The following is a 13009-nucleotide window of genomic DNA, read 5'->3' as shown; positions in this document are numbered from 1 at the left end:
CGAGATTGAGGAAGCCTGCTTTACGTAATGGCTGAGGGTATGTGCAGACTTTGCTACTGTAAGTTACATACATTTGCCATTGGAAATGATGAACATTTATAAGGCGAAGCAGGCTTCATTTGGAAATCATAGGTAAAAGAGCTAATAGAAGAGAAAGGATTTTGAGAAACGACTTGGGTAGTTGGAATTATTCATACTGTCACACCGTTTGTATTGAATGACAGACAGTACATCAACGTAGTCTTGGTCATAGAAAAGTTTCTGTGACAAGGTCCATTCTGAGGTCTCATTGTAAGTCTAGTCCAAGAAAGAGAATTGTAACATAACCAGGTCCTGTCCAAACCATATAATTGTAAAGTGCCCTTCCCCTCTCCTGACACACTGTCTCATCCCAGATTCTAAGCTCAGTGGGTTATATTCTCCCAAGTTGCCTATTCAGAATATTGGCTGTGTTACGTATGCTCAGTGTATTTTGTCAGAAATGTAAAGAATTTCGGACTGAATTAGGTCAAGGGAGTGAGGGGACTTCATAGTGATGTTCAGAGAAACACAAGTAATACAGAATAGTTGTGTGTTCAGTGGTATAGTGCTAAATTTTGAACTGCTGGATCCCCATAGCCAAACCCCAAGGGGAGGGAGAGAAAGAGAAAGAAATGGCTTTGAAGACATGGGTTCCCATCCCTGATCATCCACCTGGGACCAGTCACTGTCTCAGCCTAGCCTGCCTCACAGGATATTGTTATGTGGATAAAGTGGGGTGTGCCATACCCCATTTCGCTCCAAGACCCTAGCAAATGTTGTTGTCAGGGAACTGCCATCAGTGCTGGAGGGAGAGAGCAAAAGCCAGATGGATTATAGAGAGCCTCCAGGGATCGGGATAAGTAGCTCATCTTCTGGGGAAGAGAATCAACGCAGCTCCAGTGGAGAGGAGGTGCAGGAGTCAGAAGTGGCGAGGCAGTCCCAGGACTCCTTGCCTGGGAGAAGCGAGGAGGGAAGGGGTCGTCCGCTGCCCACGCCCTCGTTGCGCAGAAGGAATTCGCGCAGAGAGGGGAGGCGCAGACTGGGCGTAAAACAGCTTCTTTGCTGGCGGAAGCTTAAGAGACGCCCACTCACGGATTCTGCCAGCGATTGAGTCAGCCACGGGTGAGTGGCGCTCCGGACAGACAAAGTTTACTTTGGCAGCCCAGCCAGGTATTCGCAGCCAGCCAGGGAGATATTTGCCTGCTTGCTCACGAGCAACCCCTTGGAAATATAACAGTTGTTATCACTTCTGAGCCCCTCGCTGTGCTCATCCACATTCGCCCTCCCTACACCATTGCTGTGTCCCTGGGCTCTCTGCTAAAAACAAACATAAAATATATTTGACAAAATAATCTGGATTTTCCTGTATAAATTATACAGATTAAAAACATTTTCTTTGCTTTGTGTTATTGTTTCTAGTTCTAATCATGGGGAAGGGCAGGTTTCCGCGTAGTGTATTGCAGATCTGGGCCCTCATTGCTGGATATCCTACCATTGCTGCTCACTAGGGTGCTTTGCTGTAAATCTATTTCTACAAAAAGAAAAAAGGCAAATATAAATCAAAGGCGAGGGACGCAGGTGGCGCTGTGAGTTGAAGCACAGAGCCTAGGGCTTGCCAGAAGGTCGGCGGTTCGAATCCCCGTGACGGGGTGAGCTCCCGTCGCTCGGTCCCTGCTCCTGCCAAGCTAGCAGTTCGAAAGCACACCAGTGCAAGTAGATAAATAGGTACCACTCCGGCGGGAAGGTAAATGGTGTTTCTGTGCGCTGCTCTGGTTCTCCAGAAGCGGCTCAGTCATGCTGGCCACATGACCCGGAAGCTGTACGCCGGCTCCCTCGGCCAATAAAGCAAGATGAGCGCCGCAACCCCAGAGCCGGTCACGACTGGACCTAATGGTCAGGGGTCCCTTTACCTTTACCTTTATAAATCAAAGGACAGGGTTCAATTACCTGGTTCTGTTAGTGAAAACCAGCGTAAGGACTCCGACTACTGCAATCAAAGTGTCTCCATCATCCCCTCTGTGCCTCCTCCAAGTCTGCTGGGAGGGGGGGTTAGGAGAACCCCCAGAAAAGCACACGGCGAAAGGGGAGATTGTTCCCTTCAGCAATTGTTCCTTAGACCAATGTTCAGTTCCACTCAAGGTTCCCATGGATTACATCTTCATATATTCCCTAAACAATGGTGCAAAAAAAAAATGGACACTAAATCATGCTCATTTATAACTTCTTTACTAGGAGTCTGCATTGGTTCTGTGTGTACCCTGAATTCCTAGATGAATTGGGGAGATTCAGGGAAGGGTCCCACATTTCTGAGTAGAATCGCACCATTAACAAGGCATCTCAGGGACTCCCCAAGTTTCCGTGCTGCCCTACGCCGTTACCTGTACAAAAATATAAAATAAAAATGCATGACTTTTGTAGTTGTTTTCTGTTAAAAGAAGGTGAAATGGGGAACTTTGCTGCTTTTAATCCTTGTTAGTTTGGGTCCATACGTTGTCAGCATGGGTGATACAGGCTGGATAGATGCTATGTTGCTAATTCAGTAGGGTGGCTGAATATAATTGATGCCTCAAATTAGCCCTGCCTTGCAGTAAACATAATTCCAGCAACTATATTTCTTATGATAAACCCATCTGATTAACCTTCAGACCAAAGAATTCCTATTCAGAGTCAGTCTGATTAACATTCTCATTTTAGAGCTAACTATATGCAGATGGCAATGTCAACCCCCATTTTTTGCAGAGTCTAAAAATGGCGTAGCTCATTTATTTACCTAAGAGCACCACTTTCCTCTCCTAGAGAGAGGACAGCCATGTACACTTGAAGTCTACATATGATTTTAGGAATTGTCTTTTAAACAATTTCAGCAGCTGTTGAATCTGTTTTATAAAGAGGATGCACGGGCCAATCTTTAAAAACAAACATTTTATACTAATAAATGTTTTCAATGAATTGCATGTTAATACACACACACACACACTCAATAATGAATATACTAAATAATAATTACGGAAATATATATTCATACCCCATGCTTAGCATCTATTCTTGTTTCAAACATAAAACTGAGCAGCTAAATAAATTTTGCTCAGACTATTTCTGAGGGATAACCAAGTTAGAATAAGTGACATCATTGCAAATCCCCATGCCCAGTTTAAAAAGAGAAAAACGAAAAATGAAAGGGGGAATATAATGGAAGTTACTTTCTGTTTAATGTGTCTTCTGGGCTTTAATTTATTATATGATCTCATATCTACTATTTCAAGCTGAAATCATTTTATTATTTCTATTGATAAGCTTATTGCTGCTCAAAAAGCACTTGATTAGTATTAATATTTAAGTTGGAGCCTTAGAAGCCCTAGGTTTTTTTAAAAGAAAAAAAGAAAAAAAAGACGTTTACGCTAATGAATTAAAATCAGATATTGTGCTCATTATTGGCTGATCATGACTCCATCTGCTCTGTGCTAACGTGAAAATCAATTACTGTGTCTCTTTCCCACTGACAGCATATGTTGATCGGACTGGCGAGAGATCTTCGAGGGATTGCCTTTGCTCTGAACACAAAGACCAGCTACACCATGCTGTTTGACTGGATGTATCCTTATTACACTATGACAATGCCGGCTCTGTGCACAGAGGGATACCAGGTCCCTTGCATTAGTTTAATAGTGTGGCACAGTGGGGAAGAGGAAACAAAGCTAAATGAACTAATGCGTAATCAGCTAAAATTACAGTACAGTTGCAATCATACCATTAACTGAGAGGGCAGCATTTGGAGAGAGACCACAAAGAGGTCACTTTTGGCAGAGCGGGGGTTGCGCCACACTAATCCCTAATTATTCTCCTACTCTATTGTTAGCCTGCAATACTTAGATAAATTTAAAGCCCTTTAATTTACAGTGTGATGTACCTCTGCTATCGGGGCTCCTTTCTGATTTCTTTTTATTATCATCATAACCCACCCATTGAAGAAATTGTATTTAGTATATTTTAGTCATTGCTGTGTAAGTAACTGTGAGATCTCTCCTGCGACATTATTCATGCTGTAGGATTTCCATTATTTGAGTCTTCTCTTACGCTGTGCTAGAGAACCAAAATTACTTTTTCTGCAGATGTTGGATGCTCACTTGTGGGTTTGAAAGGGTGGGGTGAGCAAGTTGAGCAAGTTGAATTCTTAGTTGGATTTAAGGGTCTGAAGCCTAAAAGGCATGGGCCTTTCTGGTCTTTTACAACCTGCCCACCTTAGGTAGTGGCACCTGCCCTGTGCAATGCCCTCCCATCAGATGTCAAGGAAATAAACAACTATCTGACTTTTAGAAGACATCTGAAGGCAGCCCTGTCTAGGGCAGTTTGTAATGTTTGATGCTGTATTGTGTTTTTAATATTCTGCTGGGAGCTGCCCTGAGTGGCCAGGAAAACCCAGCCAGATGGGCGGGGTATTATTATTATTATTATTATTATTATTATTATTATTATTATTATTATCACCATCATCATCATCTTCATCATCATCAGGTGGATAGTATATAAAGTCAACTCAAACACTTTAGGGCTTTAGCAATTTTAAGATGTTCCAGTTGCAGGTTTTCTTAAGTAATGTTTAAACTGGTTTTTGTGTTTCTCCTGCCTATAAAGTGGTTTTGGGTGTTTTTAGAAAGAAAGAAAAAGGACACCTCACTCTAAAAATAGGATTTATTTATTTTATTTTTAATTTTTTTGATTCCCTATATGTAAAAAAAAATAAAAATCCATGCAGTATGCAGATTAAAACCTAGGAATATTAAAACTGTATCAAAATGATTCAGCAGCAAGTAGAATAAAAGGAAGAGAGCAAAAGATGAAGCAGCCATCATCAGTCATATGAATGCATTTTCTAGAGAGCCCTGCTTCCATTTCAGATGAGCAACATTTTTAAAAGATTCAAAAGTGGTCTTAAAATTGCTAGTGGTGACCCCCTTAGACATCCTCTTCAGATTTGAGGAAACCACTCTGATTTTACTTCTGTCCACTAGATGGCAAAGATGAACAGAATTCATAACATCTTTGACTTGGTCTTTAACCTGGGAATTATTATGTTTTATATATTATAACAGTTCTTTGGTAATGTTTAGAAGCGAATAGCCCAGCAAGCAGAATAGTAACATTATCCTGTAAAATAGGATTGTTTGTAGCAGGCTTGCTTATACTAATTGGGTTTCTGTAACAAATCAGGCTCCTTGGAAAAAGGCCAAAGGCTTTTCATAATTGTATTGACAAGAAAATGAATATGATAAATGGTGTTCATTCAGTTGAGAAAAGATTTATAGTTTTTCCCTCTGGGCAAAGGATGAAGAGCAAATATGTGCAATAATAGAAAAATCTGTTACAAAGTTGTTATTTGATCTCTCATAAGGCTTTATTAAAATATCTCCAAATATTTTAAAGACATTTCTGGTGGGTAAGGTATATAGGCTGTTCTTGAAGTATTGCGAGGGAAGGTGCATGGAACTAAAAATATCATGAATATGAAAGTCATTCATTTCTGTTAAAATATTGATATGTCAAACTGTCAGTGATTCAAGTGTTATATTTTGGAAGTTGGTTTTCCTTGTATATTCAGCAATACAGCATATTAGGTGTGCAGGGTACTTTTGAATATACAGGAACAATATTTTCTAAGACCATGTGCCCTTAAGCATAAAATCAGAATGCATTCTCATTAACATAGTTTTCAGTAGTCATGTGGTTCTAACGCTTACTTATCTCAAGAAACTATATACTTTGATCATGTTATATGACCTATTTTGTGATAATCCTGAAGAAATAGGTCCTATAACATGATCAAAGTGTGTAGTTTCTTGAAATAAGTAAATATTAGAACCACATGGCTATTGAAAACTCGGTTAATGAGACTGCATTCTGATTTTAATCATTTGAATGAGTTTGTGTTAGATACTGCTTTGAGAAGTGTATCATATCTTTTAATGTAAATTTGATTCTAGTGTACATTTGATTGGTTATATATTGATGTCTACAGATCAAAATTTAGTGGAGGAGGGGAAATTCAAGTCTTATCAATTTGTCCATAATCATCCATTTGTCCTAAGACTTCAATTTCCCCCTCTTCCACAAAATGCTTGCCCGAAACTCCTGGCCAGACTTTGTGAGATGAGATTTTTGTCCATAGGCACGTTATAAAGTACAATACATCCCTCCAGGCCATGTAGACCCTACTTCTGAAATTCCAACTACCAAGGGTTCAAACCCATAGGTTTTGGCTTCAGGCGGCGAGCTTTTGCTCCCTCACTTGGTAGGTTTTGCCAGCTCAGCTAAGCTGAGGCTGCCCAAAGGAGCAATCTTTTTAGAATAACAGCCACAACAGGTGCCACTCTGACCAATGGACATCCCATTGCCAGAAGCCTTCATCTCTGAGCTTCTAGTGCACCCAGGCCCATCACATTTGGCTTCCAAGTTGACAGGTTACTACATTCACATCATGACCAACAGTATTGCCACAAAAGCCTACATCACTAGACAGGGAGCCTGTGCTCAAAATCCCTGAAGGAGGAGGCCCTCCTGTTTGCTTAAGGAGAGAGTCATCAGGGCAGACTCAAGTAGACTGGCTCAGCTGCCAAAGTCAGGACCCTCCCTAAAACAGGAGATATTGCAGAAATCTAATATCTACCGAATGTTCAGAAACTCCATTAAGAATTATTTGTTTTTGCTAAGAACACAGAACATCCAAGTTATCAATGAAGGAAAGCAGATATAAAAAAAGTTGAATGAACTGTCTATGAAGTTCCTTCTGTCACTATACTACTAATAATAATAACCATTTTTATTTATACCCCTCCCTCCCCAGCCAAGGCCGGGCTCAGGGTGGCTAACAAGCAATAATAAAAACAAGCTGAATGAATACAACTTAAAAACAAGATTAAAATACAACATTAAAATATTGAAACATTAAAATATTAAAAAGAAAGAGGGGGAGGGAATACTAGGCATCCATGAAATCAAGGATGCCAGAAGCCATTTTTCCTTTGGGTTTCAAACACCTAAACTTTATCTCCAAATACCTACTGCTCCTCAGTTTTGATTGAACTGGCTAGCCATATCAGGATATTTGCAGAGTTTTTACAGCGGAAGTTATCAGAGCATTTTGCTCTGATGGCTTTGCATTTAGGACTAGGAGCATTGATATATTGATTGATATCCTTGTTTTTCTTCCTTTGTAGCTACATAGGGGTTTTTTATTAGTGTTGTCTGTTCTTAAACTATTCCTCTAACTTTAGCATGGTTGATTCTTTCATTAAATTTGCCTCTGCTGCTCTTGGGCTGCCAGAGGTTGGACCCGTCAGCAAGATCTTTGATTCTCTAGTGATTGATATGGCTACAAAACAAAATCTTCAGTTAGTGCACATTAAGATTGTCTTTTGAAGCAATTTGGCTTGGTTTCAGAGATAATTTATAGCAGCTAAAGAATAGACCTCAAACCTTAGTCATGTTTTTAAAAGTAAGTTTTGAAATGAAGCTGTGTGTGATGAGCATCTTTTATTAAGAATTTTATCTTTAACTTACATTATGAAAGATACCCGTCTTATCTCCCTATTCTTCAAAGAGCTATTGAGCTGTGGTATCGTGAACCAGCATGTACTACTCCTATTTTGAAGCTCATGGCTGAGATGATGCAAAACAGGTAGAATTAATCATAGGCTTGCTCAACTGTCCTGATAGTTCCCTTTAGAGATTGTAATATGTTTTCAGACTTGGAATATGCAACTACCATTGCCATGCTTTGGAATTCCTTCAAAACAAACTTTATTTTGCATTTGTGGAAATCACATCTGAGATTACTCTGGGGTCTTTCTTCAAAATGATGTTGATGTTGAAAGGTCACAGCTTAAGGCCATGTTCACACAAACAATTGCAGTCCTGGAAGTTCTTGTGCAATGTTGTTTAGTCGTTTATTCATGTCCGACTCTTCGTGACCCCATGGACCAGAGCACGCCAGGCACTCCTGTCTTCCACTGCCTCTGGCAGTTTGGTCAAACTCATGCTGGTAGCTTCGAGAACACTGTCCAACCATCTCGTCCTCTGTCGTCCCCTTCTCCTTGTGCCCTCAATCTTTCCCAACATCAGGGTCTTTTCCAGGGAGTCTTCTCTTCTCATGAGGTGGCCAAAGTATTGGAGTCTCAGCTTCAGGATCTGTCCTTCCAGTGAGCACTCAGGGCTGATTTCCTTCAGAATGGAGAGGTTTGATCTTCTTGCAGTCCATGGGATTCTCAAGAGTCTCCTCCAGCACAATACAGTCCTGTGAATATTTTGCTCAGCGGTGAATCCCATTAAGTTCAATGAGACTTACTCAGACTGCGTCCTGTGCACACTGACTTGAGAATCAGCCTTATTGAACACAGTGGGACTTGCTTCTGAATAAATATGCGTAGGATTGCTCTGCAACAGGGGTCGGCAAGGCTTAAGCAGCCTGAACCGCTTCACTCCCCCGAAGATCTCTCCGCTGGCCTTTCCTGTGTGGAGGAGGTGCATGCATGTGTTCGCACATGCGCAGACACTATTTTTGGCGTGGAGGAGGCACCTGCCGCTTCCTATTAGCTGCAGGAGCTTCCAGCAGCCAATAGGAAGCCCCGCCAGCACCGCAGAAGTGAGTCCCCAAGCCGCGCTATGCCAGTTTAGTGCAGCGCGCGGGGACTTGCCGAGGGGGCAGCAGGGTTTGGGGTGGCTTGGGGGACGGTTAAACGACCCCCACGGGCCGTATCCAGCCCCTGGGCCTTAGGTTGCCGACCTTTACTCCACAAGTTGATCATTTTCAGCACTGCGGACAAATAGGTAGAAGGGGTAGGATTTGAGGGCCAGCAGGGCCCCCAGACACTTAGTTTTCATTTTTTAGAAAGAAGGAGTAAGTCAGTAGGCCATTCGAGTAGAAAACTCAGAGCAGCTCTAAAGCTTTTGCACTCAGCAAGCAGCACTATTGCTAAGGACGCTTAATGCTAAGCAACCAGAGGAAGGGATGTCAACACCCCCCACCTGAGATTTAGAAGAGGCCCCTTCCAGTATGGAGGGGGGACCACCTTAAGTAGGATGGAGAAGGATACTGGGGAATGTTTCTTAAAGCACTTAATTTGTGTCCGCATCATTTCACTCCCCAAGTGATGTGCCACTTGTACAGAAAAAAATCATAGATGGTTGGCTCATGCAACCACTTCTAGTTTGTTTGTCATCACTGGGCTGCTGTTTATTAATATACTGTAAACATCATTACCCTGGCCTTTGACAGCTGAGATGTGTGTGTTTTTAGGACCCACCCAATTCCTATGGCTATGAACTGTTTTTTACTGTTATTAACACTTAATTTTAAAGTGTTGTGACCTGCCCTGGGACCTGTTGGTAAAGGGTATGTAATGGAATAATGATTATGATGATACAAAAATATAAAATACAAAATGAATCAACAAATACAACCAAATAATAATTAAACACCTTTCAGCTGCAACAAGTTAATATTCCTATGGACTATACTATAACATAAACATACGTTTATCAATTTCTGCAAAATGTTTTGTATGCATATGTTTTGCTGAGAGTTGTGAAACTGCACAAATTTGTTGCTTGTTCTGTATTTGGAGCTTGATCTTTCATCCTGGAGCTCAAGGCTGTTGTCCATTGTCTTTCCCTTTTACCTTCACAACAGCCATGTGAGGTGGCCTAGACTGAGAGTTGGACAATCTTAACATTCATTTATCTATATCACACGTCTCTAAAATTAGTAATGCTGAGACACTAGAGGAGAAAGTTTTTGGAGACATGTTTACAAATACTGACAATGCAAAGAGGTGCTAGTAGATTAAATCTTCAAAGGAGGAAACTCATTGAACTACTTTGCATATTCATGGTATTCATCTACCTATTGGTATGCAGAAAGCCTGTATTGTTCCCTTTAGAGAACATCATCAGGGATGGGTTTGCTTTTTCTGGAGTTGTGTATTGAATTAGGTTTTACAGGTTAAAATGCATAATACAATACACTTTGACATGGTGAAAATATGTTACAGGGTATCAAATTGTGCATTATGATAGAATGAGGGTTTGCTTCAGTTTCTTCCATCTGCCAGATGCTACTATTTTCTACAGTGTATGTAATACACACATTTTGTAAAGCATTTCGGTGCCATACAAAATTGCAACTTCTTGTAGAGAACTGAAAATCTGATAGGTCTCTCTGGTATCCACAAAGCTTTGCTACGTCTATACAAATGAATGGAACATTTTGCTCCATTCCTTCATTATTTTAATTATTACTTTAATTTAATCTAGCATTTCACAAAAATAGTACTGAAGCTATTTACAAAAGTTCAGAAGTTGCAATAAATGAAAACATAACTATAACAACCATTTAAACCACCAATAAACCAGCACTGTAAATACCTAAAAGATGTCACTCATATGGAACAAGAAGAAATATCCACAACTATGGCTTCATCCATCTCAGAGCCTGTGAGATAAATCTATTTCCACCTCAGCACCTTCATGATGGCTTTCCACATATTTTGAAACTAATCCTTTCATCCCATACAGGAGAATGTAGTGAATATGCACCTTTCACTTGAAGGAATAGGCTGTTGTGGTAGATCCTCTTGTGAAAATCACTGAGGGGAGTTAATACTTGGAAGTCACTTTGAAAACTGCAGCTAGTGTAGAATTCAAATACTGAAATCAAAGTGCTGTTTTTTGTTTTGTTTTGTTTTATTAAAAAAATACTTTTATATATTTAAACAAGAACATTTATTCATTAACATTAAAATGTCTGGCCCACCAAAGCAACAGAAAGCTTCAGGGGTTTCCAACTTATAAAAAATGTTTTTCCATTAAATTGGCCACTGTGTTTAATCAGCACTATGTATTACCGTATTTTTCCCTCTATAACACGCAGATTTTTTCTCCTAAAAAGGAAGGGGAAATGTCTGTGCGTGTTATTGAGCGAATGTGTGGTCCCTGGAGCCGAAAAATCAGGCAAAAATCAAATCGCGCTTCACGGAGAAGGGAAACCTGAAAAGAGGAAGTGGCTGCTTTCCTGCATTCTGCCTCAGGGTCTTACTGCCCACCCGCCTCTGTTTCGTTGCTGTGTTTGCTGAAACGGAACAAAGAGCAGGGAAAGCCCCTCCCCTCCAGGCAAGCAGAGGGGAAAGCAGAGCGTCCTTCATTCTAATTCCTCTCTGTGCTCCGGTGCTGCTGGGGGAGAGGGAGAGAGAGGGGGGGAGGGAGAGAGAGAGAGAGAGAGAGAGAGAGAGAGAGAGAGAGAGAGAGAGAGAGAGATGGCTGGCTTGGGTGGGGGAAAACTTTTGCCTTTCTTTCCTCCCTCCCGTTAAATCCCTCTCCTGCATTCTTAGCCAGCTGCTTCTCTGCACACTCCTCTCATGTCCCTTCTTTGTTTTTCCTTCGCTCCCCACTTAAAATGTGGTTACAAAGCATAGATCCACATGGATCCTCAGGATCTTTGCATTGGGTCACCCCAAATTCACCATCAGATCACATAGCATGTCCATGGCTACAGCCTGCCCCCCCAAAATCACGCACCCACTGTTGCCTGGGGCTGCAATGGTGCAAAAACGTGGTTACAAAGCATGGATCCACAGGGATTCTCAGGATCTTTGCATTGGGTCACGCCAAATTCACCATCAGATCACATAGCATGTCCATGGCTACAGCCTGCACCAAAAAAATCACGCACCCACTGTTGCCTGGGGCTGAAATGGTGCAAAAATGTGGTTACAAAGCATGGATCTACAGGGATTCTCAGGATCTTTGCATTGGGTCACCCCAAATTCACCATCAGATCACATAGCATGTCCATGGCTACAGCCTGCACCAGAAAAATCACGCACCCACTGTTGCCTGGGGCTGCAATGGTGCAAAAACGTGGTTACAAAGCATGGATCCACAGGAATTCTCAGGATTTTTGCATTGGGTCACCCCAAATTCACCATCAGATCACATGTCTGTGGCCACAGCATGAAGCACAAAAATGATACATCCACTGTTTCATTCAGAATGTTTATTCCCTTGTTTTCCTCCTCTAAAAACGATGTGCGTGTTATGGTCAGGTGCGTGTTATAGAGCGAAAAATACGGTAGTTCCTTCCTCTTCTCTTCACAACTGTCTTCTTTGCATTTTGATTCAGATACGTCAGTTGTTCCTGCTTACAGAAAATCCATGCAATAAGCAGTTAAATTCTTAAATAATAAAAAAAGTGTTCTGTGGCTACTTAACATGCTCAGTCCCCATTGGACTGTTTTGGGGTACATCTCCCCACTAAGTCTCTCTGTGTTTTCTTTCCTACTTTGGCAAGTCTTGGGGGTTCTCCTGAGCATACCTCCCTCTGGTTTCTCAGCACCCCTGATTTAGCTGTTTGACCACCATAACTCAGTACCTGAGTTCACTGTTATAGCATGTATGATTAATGTTTGTTTTATTGGGTTATTTGAAGAGATGTTGCTACTTTCCCCCCAGATCACAGCGTTTAAATTTTGACGTGTCTTCTCCTAATGGAATTCTCCTCTTCAGGGAGGCCAGTAAGATGATTTGCACTTACGGTGAGCAACTGTTGATGTTTTGTTTTATATATCTCACTTTGCCTTTTTAGAAACAAAGGAGTTTCTCATTCTCATTAAGCAAGATTTAGCTTCCAAATACGTTGATATTTGCAAGGCCTACTGTGAGAGATGATGAGTTTAGACTGTTTCTGGACAGCAGGTTGCTTTGTATACACTAACCTTAGGGACAGATTCCCACAGGGCAGCCTCCATCCCTCTAGCACCACATTTGCGTGATCTTTTGCCTACCAGGCTGGAAGCAAAATCAGGCAATTTTAAAAATAAGCTAGTAGCTCCTGTATACTTGGAAATTCCCTACGTTCAAAGTATATCAGTTCGTTTATGTGTTTTTTAAAAGTTAAAACAAAATCAAAACAACCCCACAAGAACCTGTGAACTTACATGGC

General features: G+C 41.2%; 1 protein-coding gene across 7 annotated transcripts in view; it reads left to right on the top strand.

Annotated features, from left to right (window-relative positions):
- Positions 1–13009, top strand: part of RANBP17 (RAN binding protein 17) — a 177966-nt gene that overhangs the window by 119441 nt on the left and 45516 nt on the right. For 6 of the 7 annotated variants that reach the window (XM_053380685.1, XM_053380684.1, XM_053380686.1 and 3 more), the window contains 3 exons: positions 3525–3613; positions 7586–7693; positions 12520–12602. In XM_053380685.1, the coding sequence (XP_053236660.1) occupies positions 3525–3613; positions 7586–7693; positions 12520–12602 (280 nt within the window). The remainder of the gene's footprint in view (positions 1–3524; positions 3614–7585; positions 7694–12519; positions 12603–13009) is intronic. The other variant, XM_053380688.1, reaches the window with a different exon arrangement.

This window comes from Podarcis raffonei, chromosome 3 (assembly GCF_027172205.1).
Source record: "Podarcis raffonei isolate rPodRaf1 chromosome 3, rPodRaf1.pri, whole genome shotgun sequence".
NCBI lineage: Eukaryota > Metazoa > Chordata > Lepidosauria > Squamata > Lacertidae > Podarcis > Podarcis raffonei.
Note: the sequence above shows the minus strand (reverse complement) of the source record. Positions and strands in the feature narration are given on the sequence as shown.